General features: G+C 37.4%; 1 protein-coding gene across 1 annotated transcript; it reads right to left on the bottom strand.

Annotated features, from left to right (window-relative positions):
• Positions 1–50: 50 nt before the first annotated feature.
• On the bottom strand, positions 51–7,375 carry ica1 (islet cell autoantigen 1). Its single transcript, XM_087812616.1, has 13 exons — positions 7,285–7,375; positions 5,200–5,229; positions 4,135–4,306; positions 4,004–4,076; positions 3,821–3,944; positions 3,559–3,757; positions 3,344–3,469; positions 1,136–1,231; positions 987–1,072; positions 882–922; positions 612–812; positions 399–470; positions 51–334 (listed from the first exon to the last, which is right to left on the bottom strand). The coding sequence occupies exons 2-13, from the start codon at positions 5,214–5,216 to the stop codon at positions 228–230; spliced, it is 1,314 nt and encodes a 437-aa protein (XP_087668742.1). The 5' UTR covers positions 5,217–5,229; positions 7,285–7,375; the 3' UTR covers positions 51–227.
• Between the last annotated feature and the right edge of the window lie 10,152 nt (positions 7,376–17,527).

The raw sequence follows: 17,527 nt of genomic DNA on the forward strand, positions 1-17,527 counted from the left end.
TTTATTATCAAACCATTTGTAGCAAGAAAAGACACACTTTGAAGTTGTGATTTGGTCACTTTATTCCGTTTCTCATCTGGAGCTTTTGACAATATTCCGAGCTGCACCTGAACACACCATCACCTGGCGACTCGGGTCATGTGACGACGTTTCAATCCGACTAGCATGCCTAAATAAAAGAACAGAACAAGCGACACCAGACACTCGGACCGGACAGAACTACGTCCTCACGCATTGTGGAGCTCAGAGTGGGTCCTTCCCAGCGCGTCAGGGTTGGCGAGAGGATCCAGGTCTGCAAACAGGTTAAACCAGGCGGAGAGATCTTTGGAAGCTTCTGTGGGAACAGCAGAGTCGCTCAGAACACATGTGGTTCTCCAACTACACACAAACCTACAAACCTGTGACCCGGTCCGTTCCAGACGAAGACTCTTTTGCTGTAGCGATCGGATCCGGAACCAGACTGGAGCCGACTGGACCAGAGATGTCAAGAGTTCACTGATAATTGTGTTTCAAAAACCTTGTGATGGTGTGTACTTCTCTGTTGTGTTCCTAAGCTTCTGTGTGTGCTTGGATCGTGAGGTAGATGTTGTGTAATATGGTGATGCTCTCACCTGGCTGAGGAACCTCCAGCTGAGCCAGACTCTGGTCCAGCAGGTGAGCGGGCATGAAGAAGTTGTTGTGTGGGTCTTCTTGTTGAGTCCACTGAGAGGAGGAGGAGTCGTCGTCCAGACAGAAACTTCCCAGAATGTCCCTCAGCAGGTCCTCCTGGTCCGAGCCCCCGTCACCCTGCAGACCTGCAGGAGCCCCGTTGTCTGAGACCCAAGACCCGGTGTGTGTGAACGTGTGTGTGTGAGGGAAAAATAGTGTGATGACCGTCTCACCTCCTCTCCCGCCAGAGTTGTTGTCTTCGAGCGCCACGAGTCTGTGGACAGAGGAGAGTCAGACCAGACCGGTCTGATCTGGTTCTGGGATTTGGTTCTACTCACGCCGGGTCAGACGTCTTTCCCGGGTCACAATGTTGCTTCTTCTTGGACTTCTTCTTCCTGCCGTGTTTGTCTTCATCCTGCAGAGTCTGAGAGTTCAAGAGCCCAGTGAGTGAGAGGTCACATGACAACCGAGCCTGAAGTCATGTGACCTTGATGGTGGAGAAGTGATACTGGGGAACCTTGAAGCTCTCCAAGATGGCCGCCATGGTGTGGGAGGTTTTCTCCCACGAGTGCAGCAGAGTAGTCTGGAACACAGAGTGTATAACCTGATAGTTAGTGTACGTGTGTGTTCAACCTGGTGGCTAGTGAGCTTATCTGTGTATATTAACAGGTGTGGGGTGCGATATTAACCCGGTGTGTGTGTGTGTGTGTGTGTGTGTGTGTGTGTGTGTGTCACCTAGTAGCTCGTGAACAGGTGTGTGTGTGTTTCACCTGGTAGCTTGTGAACAGGTGTGTGTGTGTGTTTCACATGGTAGCTTTTGAAAAGGTGTGTTTGTGTTTCACCTGGTAGCTTGTGAACAGGTGTGTGTGTGTGTGTGTTTCACATGGTAGCTTGTAAACAAGTGTGTGTGTGTTTCACCTGGTAGCTCGTGAAAAGGTGTGTGTGTGTGTGTGTTTCACCTGGTAGCTCGTGAACAAGTGTGTGTGTGTTTCACCTGGTAGCTTCTGAACAGGTGTGTGTGTGTGTTTCACCTGGTAGCTCGTGAAAAGGTGTGTGTGTGTGTGTGTTTCACCTGGTAGCTCGTGAAAAGGTGTGTGTGTGTGTGTGTTTCACCTGGTAGCTCGTGAAAAGGTGTGTGTGTGTGTGTGTTTCACCTGGTAGCTTGTAAACAAGTGTGTGTGTGTTTCACCTGGTAGCTCGTGAAAAGGTGTGTGTGTGTGTGTGTGTTTCACCTGGTAGCTCGTGAACAAGTGTGTGTGTGTTTCACCTGGTAGCTTCTGAACAGGTGTGTGTGTGTGTTTCACCTGGTAGCTCGTGAAAAGGTGTGTGTGTGTGTGTGTTTCACCTGGTAGCTCGTGAAAAGGTGTGTGTGTGTGTGTGTTTCACCTGGTAGCTCGTGAAAAGGTGTGTGTGTGTGTGTGTTTCACCTGGTAGCTTGTGAACAGGTGTGTGTGTGTGTGTTTCACATGGTAGCTTGTAAACAAGTGTGTGTGTGTTTCACCTGGTAGCTCGTGAAAAGGTGTGTGTGTGTGTGTGTGTGTGTGTGTGTGTGTGTGTGTGTGTGTGTGTGTTTCACCTGGTAGCTCGTGAACAAGTGTGTGTGTGTTTCACCTGGTAGCTTCTGAACAGGTGTGTGTGTGTGTTTCACCTGGTAGCTCGTGAAAAGGTGTGTGTGTGTGTGTGTTTCACATGGTAGCTCGTGAAAAGGTGTGTGTGTTTCACCTGGTAGCTTGTAAACAAGTGTGTGTGTGTTTCACCTGGTAGCTCGTGAACAGGTGTGTGTGTGTTTCACCTGGTAGCTTGTGAGCAGGTGTGTGTGTGTGTGTGTGTTTCACCTGGTAGCTCATGAAAAGGTGTGTGTGTTTCACCTGGTAGCTTGTAAACAAGTGTGTGTGTGTTTCACCTGGTAGCTCGTGAACAGGTGTGTGTGTGTTTCACCTGGTAGCTCGTGAACAGGTGTGTGTGTGTTTCACCTGGTAGCTTGTGAGCAGGTGTGTGTGTGTGTGTGTGTTTCACCTGGTAGCTCATGAAAAGGTGTGTGTGTTTCACCTGGTAGCTTGTAAACAAGTGTGTGTGTGTTTCACCTGGTAGCTCGTGAACAGGTGTGTGTGTGTTTCACCTGGTAGCTCGTGAACAGGTGTGTGTGTGTTTCACCTGGTAGCTCGTGAACAGGTGTGTGTGTGTTTCACCTGGTAGCTTGTGAAAAGGTGTGTGTGTTTCACCTGGTAGATCATGAAAAGGTGTGTGTGTTTCACCTGGTAGCTTGTAAACAAGTGTGTGTGTGTTTCACCTGGTAGATCATGAAAAGGTGTGTGTGTTTCACCTGGTAGCTTGTAAACAAGTGTGTGTGTGTTTCACCTCGTAGATCATGAAAAGGTGTGTGTGTTTCACCTGGTAGCTTGTAAACAAGTGTGTGTGTGTTTCACCTGGTAGCTCGTGAACAGGTGTGTGTGTGTTTCACCTGGTAGCTCGTGAGCAGGTGTGTGTGTGTGTGTGTGTTTCACCTGGTAGCTCGTGAACAGGTGTGTGTGTGTTTCACCTGGTAGCTCATGAGCAGGTGTGTGTGTGTGTGTGTGTGTTTCACCTGGTAGCTCATGAGCAGGTGTGTGTGTGTGTGTGTTTCACCTGGTAGCTCGTGAACAGGTGTGTGTGTGTCACCTGGTAGCTCGTGAACAGGTGTGTGTGTGTGCTTCACCTGGTAGCTCGTGAGCACATGAGACAGCAGGTTGCAGCGACTGGCTCCCAGCATGTCGACCTTCTGACAGACGTCGTTCTTCAGTTTGTCGAAGCCGCTCTTAGTGTAGCGAACCTGAGTCTGCACCTGCAAGGACACACTTGGTGACACAGCTGTGTGTGTGTGTGTGTGTGTGTGTGTGTGTGTGTGTGTGTGTGTGTGTGTCCTCTCCTGACCTTCCTGAACTTTTCCATTTGCTTGTGAGTGTCGGGGTCCAGTTCCTGAGAGACGTCCTTCATCCACAGTAGAGCTCCGCGGTACTCGGTGCGACTCTGCTCCATGCGGTTGACAGTCAGCCACGTGTCTGAGATCGCTCGGTAGCGGAACGTCTCCACCTCCTGGTAGAGACGACACAGCGGCGCCCGTAGAGCCAGTCTGAGGAGAGGAACCCACGTGAGTGTGGAGTAGACTTACGGCCAGTATCCGACACAAACAAACCTCTGCTGCGAGGAGAAGCACAGGGCCTTGCCGGTGGCCTGCAGGATCTTTCCGGCCCCGGTCTTGTCCTGAGAGCCCTGAGCTCGCAGGAAGCGTCCGAGCTCGCTCTCCTCCTGAGAGAGGCCTGCGTAAAGAGAGAACACGGTAGTGTGCAAACTCCCAAACAAGTGTGAGTACACTCACAGCTGATCCTGCGCTGGTACTGCTCGATCACCTTCAGCAGCTCCATGCAGCTCCTCTGGACGGAGTGAAAGACCTGTGGTAAAAAGCAACACTTGAGCGTCAGGTTTGTTGGAATCGTCACCTTAACTCACCTCCAGTTTGATGTCCAGGTCGGCGTCGGACGCCACCACGTGCTCATCTTGCTTCTTCCCCGTCACCGTGATCAGCTTCTGCTTGGTCTTCCAGTAACGCTGCTGGAACTTGTTCACCACCGATGAGTCCTGACTCTGGAGGAAGCGGTCCAGATCGTCTCTGGAGTATCTGCTGCAACCACGACCACAGACACTTTAGCAGGTCATGTGACCACCTGAGCATCAACAAGACAGCACTTACGATGCTGGAGTCGTCAGTTTAGATGCAAACATTAACCTATAAACAATATTGTGTTGTTTTGTTCCAGAAAAAGTTAAATAATGATAAAATCAATAAAATGTGCTAATGTGCAAAAACTAAAACTAAAATCATGTAATTATTGTTCATCTGGGGTGTGAAATAAATGTATACATTTAAAATCGCAATTTCTATTTTGTTCTCCATGATACTGTTTCAGCATCCAACAATATATTAACAAAGTTGTATTTGCTATTTCAATTTTTATGTTCCAATAAATTATGTCTGTTAAATAAAATACTATGATTTTTTAAATTAAAATTAACATGCAACTATTCAGGGTTGATTTTCAGGTTGCAATTAAACCTTTGGCCGCTGGATGGCAGTCATTACACCCTGAGCAAATCAAAGAACGATTGAATCCTGTGTGATTCCAGCGATGGCTGTGGACGAGAGGATACAGTCGACTCTAGCAGCTTTTAAAGCTGATGTTTGGACATATTTTGGTTTCAAAACAAATGAAAGCAGATACGACTTTGTCAAGAGTCATGTGATCTGTAAATTCTGCAACACCTATTGCTAATACACCCCCCTATTATTTGAGACTAAATATACTGCATATAAAAAATGTAATCGATACATAATGAAGGAGAATATTGATGTGTTTTCAATTCAAGTCTTTTGACAACTTCTAAGAGTTCTGCTGAGCGTCCTGAGTGAAAGTCCAAAGAGTTTGCTGAGCGTGTTCTCTTCGAGATCTTCAAGCTTCAGGTGGGATTAAAGGGTTAAACTCCACGTGTTGATGCGAAGAAATGAAAAATACTCACTGAGGTTCTCCTTCCATGTTCTCAGACCACCTGTCATCGCACAAAAGGTAACTTGAATTAGTGTGAGTGGTCAGAAGGGGGCGCTCATTCGAAGCTACATCAATAACTTTCACAGCTCTGTCACAATGAGAAAAAAACCTAGTTTCTCAGGGTAAAGGTCGCCCTTAGCGTGACATGTGTCGTGACATTACAGGAGTCGATGCCGACTTGTCAGCAGTTTTACTTCATCAACTCTGCAGCAGAGCAGCCATGAGAGTCGTGAAGCTGCGTTTGAGAACTTTGATTGATGTGCTGTCACTCATCAGATGAACATCTCATCGTTCAGGCCGACACCTGCTCCAGCGCTCATCATCACTCTGCTTTGCATCTTTGCATTTTTGATTGTGTTGATATAGCAGGAGAGGGAATGACATTTTTTATTTGTTATGATTTACCTTTTCCTTTTGCTAGTTACACGACTAGCTAGTGTTATAATCTGTTAACATTTGGACATTTCCTCACCGCTATCCTAACATCTTCACTGGCAACACTGTGGAAATACTCTTTTGTGTTATTTTAAAAACACGCAGACACCCAGAACTTAACTAGATCAACTGAAAACCCCTGGTTTAGTAGCTCATGGTATAGCTAACATGATAGTTGAGCTAGCTGCTAGTCCAGGGGTTGTATCCTGCAACTTACTTCTGCGCTCATGGCTACACATGTACTTTGTAAATGTTTGATTTCTGCTGAGACATGACTGTCTTTTAAGGCGTTCATGTTGCTTTGCTTATTGGTTCATACCTTGTCACGCTTGTATCAAAAATTCCAGGTTCAAAACAAAAAGTTAGTTCTGCAGCTAGACATGCACATGAGTCGCGAACATGTGATCCAACCTGTGCTTTCAACATTGTAAAGGTGAGGAGCCACTTCACTTCCTGTTGGGATGCTAGCTCTGTTTTACGCTGCTTATTGTCAAGCTAACTTCTGTTTGTGATGTTGAATGCACTCAAACTGTCAAGCACACACTCGCACAAACACACTGACACACCCCAGCTGAATACTGCCTTGGCTACCATTTTAGTAGCACATTAAACACAGTAGCTAGCTAAGATGCTAGTTGAACTAGCTGCTAGTCCAGGGGCTGTTGGTGGACGATACTATGTAAGATAGCGCTTATTTTTAGCTTTAACGTTTCAAGCTTCTGTTGTCCTGCAGTATCTGAACTAACAGTAGTTTATGTACTCCTGCGCTCATGGCTACACATGTGCTGAGAGATGACTGTCTTGAACATGTGATCTAACCTGTACCTTCAACATGGTAAAGGTTAGGAGCTTTACTTCCTCTGCAGGGATGCTAGCTGTGACATTTGTTTTTTAATGACCATTAAGTCAGACACTTGGGATATAACAAATGTCACATGTTCATTTCTGTCACCACAGAGACACGAGGAGAACTGTGAAAATTCTGCCCATTTGAATGGATCTTTCCATTTCTGTTGCTATAGTTTGAATCAAAGCAGCATCGGTTTGTACACATCAGATAAAAATGACAATAACTACTGTAATTTGAGTGAACTATTATATATATATATATTTTCCCCCTGTGTTCAATATAATCTCAATACATTTATATATTTATCAAACATCTCCAGAACTCAAAGAATATTTAAAAAATATATTCCGATTATTAAAGTGTTTTGTAAACTCCATACATACTGCTAAACCTTCAAAACCATAACCATAGACTGAGGTCAAACATGTTGTTTAGTGAGTACATGTTTAGTTAGTGTGTACATGAAATGACGACAACAACTATTACGTGAATGCAACACAATTTTGGACCAACCGGAAATTGCCACAGTGTGTGCTGGATTTTAGGAACGGTGCTGCTAACACCAAACACTATACACACACGACGAGTTCAACTTGAGGTAGGAAACCGTAATAAATGTCATTATTCAACCGTGTATGTGACGTCAGCAGGAGACGAGCAGTGATGAATCACGACCGTGAGCGGAAGCTGCGCCTCATCTCCGTCCGTTATTACGCGACAAAAACAACACGCCCACTCGATCATCGGCTTGAGTGACAGCTGTCATCGTACCTCCGTGTGTTGCCCACATGAAGACAGAACCGGGGTTTCGGTGCGGGACGGTTGGATGGCCTCCGTGATGCTGCAGCAACATCCAGCTGCGCGCTCGGTGCAGGTCTGCACGCGACTGACGTCATAGGTCACGCAGCTCGCTGATTGGCGGAGAGTTGAGTGTTTGCTTGATGTAAACAGTTGATGGACTAGTGTTTGTACCGCAGAACAAAAGCTTCTGAGCTTCAGTGTTCTTGAGGTTTACTCTCCATTTACTGCACATTAACAACTGCGGCGGAAAATTCACTTCTGTTCCATTCATCGTGTTATTTTCTCTTTTAGGGAGTTTTCTATTCTCACAGTGCTATAGCGCTCAGACAGAAGGTAAGATGTTTTTTAAGAGATACATCTTCTCCAGTCAGTGGACTGACGTATTTTTATTTGAACACCACAAGCATAAACTTGTGCAACCATAACAATAATGGTAAAGTAACAATAATGGTAAAATAACAATAATATTAATTACACTGTGACGTAGCAGAAAACTGTAAAGACAAGACTATTTAACAATTACAACAATAATGATAAAACTACAATTTTATCAATAATGAAATTAACAATGATAATAATAACAATTATGCAGAAATTATGATAACAAAAACGGTATTGAGTACAAAATAATAGTTACAACATTAAAGATAACAAGGACATAAATGACAACAATAATAAAAATAACAACCCTAATGATGATAACAGTTACAATAACAATAATGCTAATAATGACAACAACAGACAATGACAATGAGAATAATTAACAATATCAAGAACAGTAATGACAACGGTATTAACATCAATGATAACAACAAGAGTAATGACAACAATATTAACAACAATGATAAGAACAAAAGTAATTACAAAATAATAACAATTACCATTATAACAACAACATTAATGACAACGGTATTAACAATAATGATAACAACAACAGTAATTATAAAATAATAACGACTAAAATCATAACAACAACAGTAATGACAACGGTATAAACAATAATGATAACAACAACAGTAATTATTAAATAATAACAATTACAATATTACAAGAACAGTAATTTCAACAGTATTAACAATACTGATAACAATTACAATAATTATTAAATAATAATGATTTACAATAATAACAACAACAGTAATAATTAAAAAATAACAATTACAATAATAGCAACAACAATAATGTCAACGGTATGAACAATAATGATAACAATAACAGTAATTATTGAATAATAACGATTACAATAATAAGAACAACAGTAATGACAAACGTATGAACAATAATGATAATAACAGTAACTATTAAATAATAACGACTAATTAATAAAAACAACAGTAATGACAACAGTATGAACAATAATAATAACAACAGTAATGATTAAATAATAATGATTACAATAATAACAACAACAGTAGTGACAACCATATGAACAATAACGATTAAAATAACAGTAATTATTAAATAATAACAACTAAAATAATAACAACAACAGTAATGACAACCATATGAACAATAATGATTAAAATAACAGTAATTATAAAATAATAACGACTAAAATAATAACAACAACAGTAATGACAACGGTATAAACAATAATGATAACAACAACAGTAATTATTAAATAATAACGATTACAATAATAACAACAACAGTAATGTCAACAGTATTAACAATAATGACAACAATTACAATAATTATTAAATAATAATGATTTACAATAATAACAACAACAGTAATAATTAAATAATAACAATTACAATAATAGCAACAACAGTAATGTCAACGGTATGAACAATAATGATAACAATAACAGTAATTATTGAATAATAACGATTACAATAATAACAACAACAGTAATGTCAACAGTATTAAAAATAATGACAACAATTACAATAATTATTAAATAATAATGATTTACAATAATAACAACAACAGTAATAATTAAATAATAACAATTACAATAATAGCAACAACAGTAATGTCAACGGTATGAACAATAATGATAACAATAACAGTAATTATTGAATAATAACGATTACAATAATAACAACAACAGTAATGTCAACGGTATATACAATAATGAAAACAACAACAGTAATTATTAAATAATAACGATTACAATAATAACAACAACTGTAATGACAACCGTATGAACAATAATGATAATAACAACAGTAATTATTAAATAATAACGATTACATTAATAAAAACAACAGTAATGACAACAGTATGAACAATAATAATAACAACAGTAATGATTAAATAATAACGATTACAATAATAACAATAACAGTAATGACAACCATATGAACAATAATGATCAAAATAACAGTAATTATTAAATAATAACGATTACATTAATAACAACAACAGTAATGACAACCATATGAACAATAACGATTATAATAACAGTAATTATTAAATAATAACGATTACATTAATAACAACAACAGTAATGACAACCATATGAACAATAATGATAACAACAACAACAGTAATTATTAAATAATAATGATTACAATAATAACAACAACAACAGTAATACAGCATTATAAACAATATTGATAACAACAGTAATTATTAAATAATACCGATTACAATAATAACAACAACAGTAATGACAACCATATGAACAATAATTATTAAAATAATAGCAATTTTTAAATAATAACGATTACCTTTATAACAACAACAGTAATGACAACCATATGAACAATGATTATAACAATAAGAGTTATTATTAAATAATAACGATTACAATAATACAACAACAGTAATGTAAACAGTAACAACAACAGCAATAATAATAATAATTACAATAACATTATTGATAAAAATAATGATAAAAAAATAAAAATAATATCAGTAATGACAACAGCAATAACAATAATTAACAACCACCATTAAAAGATGATTTCACAATTACAATTCAAGGATCAAATTAAAAATGTCATGCCTGAACATTATTATTCATTAAGGTCTTAAAATAAAATGTAAGCATGCATGTACAATAGGATTAAAAAAAAAATAATGAAGGAACATTTTTCAACTGAAATCTGTTTCTCTCTCTGGGAGGAAATTCGAGTACCCGTATTTAACAAACATTCTGGTTGCACACCCCCCCCCCCCCCCCCACACACACACGGCTCGTCTCGAGCTGGGATGTTTCTGTCAGAACAGTTGTCACTTGTTCTCTCCACCAAACGATGGCAGTAGAGCACCAGTAAGGCGTGTGGAGTCTAAACTTTCATCTGTTGGCTTCAATTTGCTTCATCTGAGGAGAGAGCAGCTGATCTAATAGCATGTACATTTGGTTGTCACCTGGAGGGAAACGCTTGTCATGCTGAAATTGATGTACCTGTTTGTAGTTGGTATTTGTGCTGCAGAGAGCCACTGCAGAATATTCCCCCATCAGCTCACATTCCAGCAGCAGATTAGGGATTATGTTTGGGAAGTCGAGGTAATTTGATTAGGGAACGTTGAACCGTTTGATCGTCTCAGCCCCCGGAGGTCACTCCTTGCACAATAATTCTGCTTTTATGTTATATTTAGTTTGTCAGACGTCTCTGCAACGACGGCCTGGTATCTGCGAGGGAACTTCTGCGGTTGGTCTTCCACGCTTGAACCTCTGACATCAGCAGATAGCTGCATCTGTGGAACATCTGTGTCCTTCAGTCCATCTGAACGAGCTCCTGCACTCACACGGCTTATCTGCAGGTGCATGATGCTATCAGAATTTGAAATTCACTTAAATGAGACAGGAAACGCAGTTAAGTGATCTTCCTGGAGGTTTAATTCTGTCCTGACAAAACCCAACGATATTGATCAGCATTGATCTGGTCCGACCTTTTCTCTTGACTCCTTTATTGGAGATTAAATCTGTCCCTTAAATACATTTACATTCTCTTTTTTTAGGTCGGATGATCATCAGAAGAACATCAGTCGAACCAAACTCACGGTTCTAAACCAGGGATGGGCAGTAGATTTCCTCAGGGGCCACATTATATACTGTGACTGTCATATGGGGCCGTCAAGCAAAAAGAAAGAACAAACAAAAACAAAAAAAGTAATAAAAGGGACATTTTTGGATAAGCTTTAGTTTTATTCTGATCGTATAGTTTCAATTTATTATTTTTTTATTTAATGATTCTAAAAAGATTCTACAATTTTTTTATGTATCTATACCCTATTCTATATCTATTCTATATCTATTCTATATCTATTCGATAGAGAAGCTCTGTATTTTCCGAAAATTGAAACAATTACCAATAAAAAGAACAGAGAAAAAAAAAAAATCAAAAAAAGAATTAAAAAACATTCAGATCTTTAACAAGTTTCATGTAGCGCTGTACTAGTAATAGAACTGTTAGATAGACATGGGAAACATTCAAAAGGGTCAGATTTATAGTATTATTTTGACCTCACGCGGGCCACATAGATAAGGTTGGAGGGCCACATGTTACCCCAGGGCTGCACTTCCCAGCTCGGGCTCTGAGGTCTGTGGATCAGAATCTACTAATGGTTCCACGCACACGGTTCAGGACCAGAGGAGAGAAATCCTTCCAGGCTGTTGCTCTTAAGCTTTGGAACGATCTTCCTCTCTATTTGCGTTTGATGGATCTACTGACTCCTTCAAGAAAGAAGAAGAAACATCTTAAGACGTTTTTATTTGTTCAGGCTTTTCCTTGATTTTCTGGAACTCCTATTGTGTTATCAGTTTTATCTTGATCTTTAAAATATATACTTTATTGAATATTGTTTTGATTGTTTAAGAGCTTTGTGACCCTGGTCTGGAAAAGCGCTATACAAATAAAATGACTAACTTACTTACTTACTTACTTACTTATATACCAAAAACTGTATATTTTTGAATGAATGCAAAAATGATTACTGTTGATACCATTGACAAATCTCTGTAAACTTAATCTATGATCTTTGAATTCCTCTTCTTGCTTCTTGTGAACAAGTGAAAAACAAAAATAATTGTATGACTGCTGACATTGAAAAACATGTAAAAGATAATCTAAAAAGAAATTGTCATAGAAAAAACTGTTAAACAGACCCGAAAATTAAAGAAGATAAAAAACGATTATAGAACTCTTAAAAGTATGTAGGAGTGTGTCTGTAAAAAAAAAGGGTTAAAATGAAGATGTTATACTAAAGAATTAAACAATGCCTACAAAAGAAAGGACAACGTTTAAGAAAATGACAGACAAGGAACATCTAGACATAGATTTTTAAAGATATCTAACCTAAAAATATTTAAAATAATTAAAAAAACAAATCCAAATCTTAATTATTTTCCAGCAGTTCTAAATTATAGTCAATTTTAGTACAAAGTAGCGTTACATCACTAAATACCCAGAGAAAACTCAAGATTAAAAATGCAGATGTGAAATTAAGTATTCAAAATGCTTAAAAAAAACTGATAAACGATTTCAAAATGAATGTTAAAATCATTTTTTAGCATTGTTAGCATTGATGTTCCTTTAACGAAGTCTCTTCTTTGTTCTGTTCCGTCTCACAGCAGCGAGAAGCAAAGCGACGTTCACCTCGTTCACTCCAGACAAACTTGGTTCCAGCCCAACTCTTTCCTTTTTATCTCTGACGGCTTTTCTCCGTCAGTCTCGGCCAGCAAGTGTGTGTTTTCTGGGTCGAGCGCTAAAGCAAACATGCCCTGGTTATGATGGCTGCTCGCTCCTCGGGGGTGTCCGACCTGACCCCGAAAATTGCTCAATTGACTTTAGTTTCCATCTGCTGGTAGTGTGTGGCGATGAGGAACCATGACATTTATATTTACAGCGCTCGCCACAGAAGCAGGTCACAGGATCAAAAGTCTCTCTGGCCCGAAGGTTCCAGCAGTCGATCCCGCGTTTCTGCACCGAGCGGTGTTTTTCTCGCCCGCTACCACCCCATCCTTATCTCCCCCAACTCCCCCCCCCCTCACTCCTAAAGTTGCTGTGACACATTTAGATCCTGAGTAGAACTCCTTGGTGCCCACTCATCACTCTGCGTGGTGTTTGAAGATTACTACGCTCACAGACATCCTCACTGGGCATCCAGGCAGCTTAGAGGGCCGAAATCCGTAATCCCTTACCCTTCATGGGAATTCTCCATGCACTTCAACATGCTGAAATACAGCAGCGGCCCATAACGAGTGCAGCCCGCCGGCCCAGATAGATGGATGACATGTCGGGATGAATGTGGAAGAAGAAGTAGAGGAAGTTCAATTTGAAAATAACTTATTGACATCGCTTCGGCTGGCGGAGAGGTAGAGCCGCAGCCGGATGTTTCTTACAGGACATTTCTAACCTGTGCATGCACACTCCATCTGTTTTATGTGCAGCCCAGAAGATATTATTTACTAAAATATGGGTCGTTTGCAGAGAGTCGGCAGCTGCACGCCGTCGTCACTATAAGACATTTCCTCCGAGGCTTTACCGCCTTATTAAAAAGCGTAAATATGTGTGCGGCCGTGATTTAGTAATCCGCAGTAATATGTAAAGTTCAGCTCCTGCGGGCGCCGCGCTGATGTCGATCACAGACACACTCCGTTTGTCTGAGAACAAAACAATTACACACGCCAGTTGTTGTTTTTACCATCCATCTTGTCTTGAGAGCGTCTCAATCTGAGATCCAATGGCAGGAGTTAGCGTCAAGAATGGTGAAAATACTCCCTTGTTTCGAGCCAGAAATGTTACCTGAGTTCTGGTGATGACCGGAGGGTCTGACTTGATTTGAGAGGTTCAAAACGGAACCAGACAAAAGGTGTAAAAAAAGCATCATGATCGATAGTAGTATTACTAATAGTACCATATGAGGAAGAAGGATAAGAAAACGTGTTCGGTCGTCGTAAATGGGTCGAACACCGTCTTGTGACTTCAAGATTGACTTGATGAGTAAAGGAGGAAGCTGGGACCATATCAGCTAAGATTTGGAGTCATTTGTAGATCGCTTTTAGAAAGAAGATGGAGAGATAAAGAGCCATTTAATACTAATGAAGGACTGCGGCCATGTTTATTTGAAGCATAACCTGCAGGAAGCCATGATGGCACTAAGACTAAATACTTTAATTGGATATAAACACTCATAAGCAGCAAGCTTGTGCTTTACAGAGGAAATAAATGGATACTTGGTGACAGAGGAAGACGAGAGTGATGCACCTGATGAATAAAACATAAAGTCATGTTTTTGTCATTGAAGGCGATGACGTCACAATACTCAGACTCAGACAGAATACTCTCCGTAAGTACAAGTCCTGTAAGTAGCCGGAGAAAGAAGTGGCGGCGAAGGCGGCGAGCAGAGAATCATGGGAGGACGATGCCGTTGAGGCTGATTAATACCTGAAACAACCTCCGCGTTGTTTCCTCCACCGGAGGTGAGGAACGTCTGTGACAGAGACGGACGAGCGGCCGCGGCCAGAGAGGGAACGATGACACATTGCTAAAAAATGCATCGCCTTAAATCAGAGTGACCTTGGACAAGTTCGGGCCGACGCCGCCCGCCGCCGTCGCAGCGGCGAATGGCTTAGAACGACCACAAGTGGTCGAACCGTCCGACGTCTGCGCTAAACCGACCTGTCGACTGACATGTACTGTAAGTCATTTGAGCAACTAGCTAAATAACATCAGTATTAACCCTAGATAACAATGTCAACCTCTAAAAAAATAATAAACAATAATAACGTTCATAGCAATAAAAACAGTAAAACATGAATATAAATTCACACATTATAAAATACAAATACATTCATAAACTAAAATGTAATACTAACACTGAAAACATAATAACCCCCAATTCACCCTGATATATATCCTAAATAGAAATAATAACACCGAAACATTAAAAGCATGACATTATTAATATCAATAACAATACTAACATTATACACAATAATGACATAATAGTCATAACAATAATAACATTATTTATAACACTAAATACAATAGCAAAATAATAATTTGAATAAACCATGTTAATTATAGTAATAACATTGATAATAGTTATAATATTAATAATACTAGCTATAATATTAACAATAACATTATACAATACTAGTACTAACTGACTTAATATCCATAAAAATAATAACATTCATGACCTCAACAACAACAACAAAACTTTCACATAAATAATTACCTTTATAGCTGAAAAAAATTATTAAAACACTGATAACATGAACAGCATTCTTAAAAAACAAAACATATACAGTAATAATAACATTTTATAGCAATAATGAAAACAATAAACAATAATTACACTCATTGTAAACAATGATAACAATAGTAACATTGATAACACAAAATAATGAAATAATAACATTGTAAACAATGATAACAATAGTAACATCGATAACATTGATAACAATAAATAATGAAATAATAACATGTAAACAATGATAACTATTGTAACATTGATAACATTGAAAACACAAAATAATGAAATAATAACATTGTAAACAATGATAACAAAGTAACATCGATAACATTGATAACAATAAATAATGAAATAATAACATGTAAACAATGATAACTATAGTAACATTGATAATATTGAAAACACAAAATAATGAAATAATAACATTGTAAACAATGATAACAAAATAACATTGATAACACTAAATAATGAAATAATAACATTGTAAACACTAATAACAAAGTAACATCGATAATATTGATAACACTAAATAATGAAATAATAACATTGTAAACACTAATAACAAAGTAACATCGATAATATTGATAACACTAAATAATGAAATAATAACATTGTAAACAATAATAACAAAGTAACATCGATAACATTGAAAACACAAAATAATGAAATAATAACATTGTAAACAATGATAACAATAGTAACATTGATAACACAAAATAATGAAATAATAACATTGTAAACAATGATAACAAAATAACATCAATAACATTGATAACACAAAATAATGAAATAATAACATTGTAAACGCTAATAACAAAGTAACATCGATAATATTGATAACACTAAATAATGAAATAATAACATTGTAAACACTAATAACAAAGTAACATCGATAATATTGATAACACTAAATAATGAAATAATAACATTGTAAACAATAATAACAAAGTAACATCGATAACATTGAAAACACAAAATAATTAAATAATAAAATTATTAACAATAATAACAAAGTAACACCGATAATATTGATAACACCAAATAATGAAATAATAACATTGTAAACAATGATAACAATAGTAACATCGATAACATTGATAACAATAAATAATGAAATAATAACTTGTAAACAATGATAACTATAGTAACATTGATAATATTGAAAACACAAAATAATGAAATAATAACATTGTAAACAATGATAACAAAATAACATTGATAACACTAAATAATGAAATAATAACATTGTAAACACTAATAACAAAGTAACATCGATAATATTGATAACACTAAATAATGAAATAATAACATTGTAAACAATAATAACAAAGTAACATCGATAACATTGAAAACACAAAATAATGAAATAATAACATTGTAAACAATGATAACAATAGTAACATTGATAACACAAAATAATGAAATAATAACATTGTAAACAATGATAACAAAGTAACATCAATAACATTGATAACACTAATAATGAAATAATAACATTGTAAACACTAATAACAAAGTAACATCGATAATATTGATAAAACTAAATAATGAAATAATAACATTGTAAACACTAATAACAAAGTAACATCGATAATATTGATAACACTAAATAATGAAATAATAACATTGTAAACACTAATAACAAAGTAACATCGATAATATTGATAACACTAAATAATGAAATAATAACATTGTAAACAATAATAACAAAGTAACATCGATAACATTGAAAACACAAAATAATTAAATAATAAAATTATTAACAATAATAACAAAGTTACACCGATAATATTGATAACACAAAATAATGAAATAATAACATTGTAAACAATGATAACAAAATAACATCAATAACATTGATAACACCAAATAATGATATAATAACATTATTAACAATAATAACAAAGTAACACTGATAATATTGATAACACTAAATAATGAAATAATAACATTGTAAACAATAATAACAAAGTAACATCGATAACATTGAAAACACAAAATAATGAAATAATAACATTGTAAACAATGATAACAATGAAAACAATAGTAACATCGA

The sequence above is a fragment of the Callionymus lyra genome, chromosome 17 (genome assembly GCF_982586985.1).
Source record: "Callionymus lyra chromosome 17, fCalLyr1.hap1.1, whole genome shotgun sequence".
NCBI classification, from domain to species: Eukaryota; Metazoa; Chordata; class Actinopteri; order Syngnathiformes; family Callionymidae; genus Callionymus; species Callionymus lyra.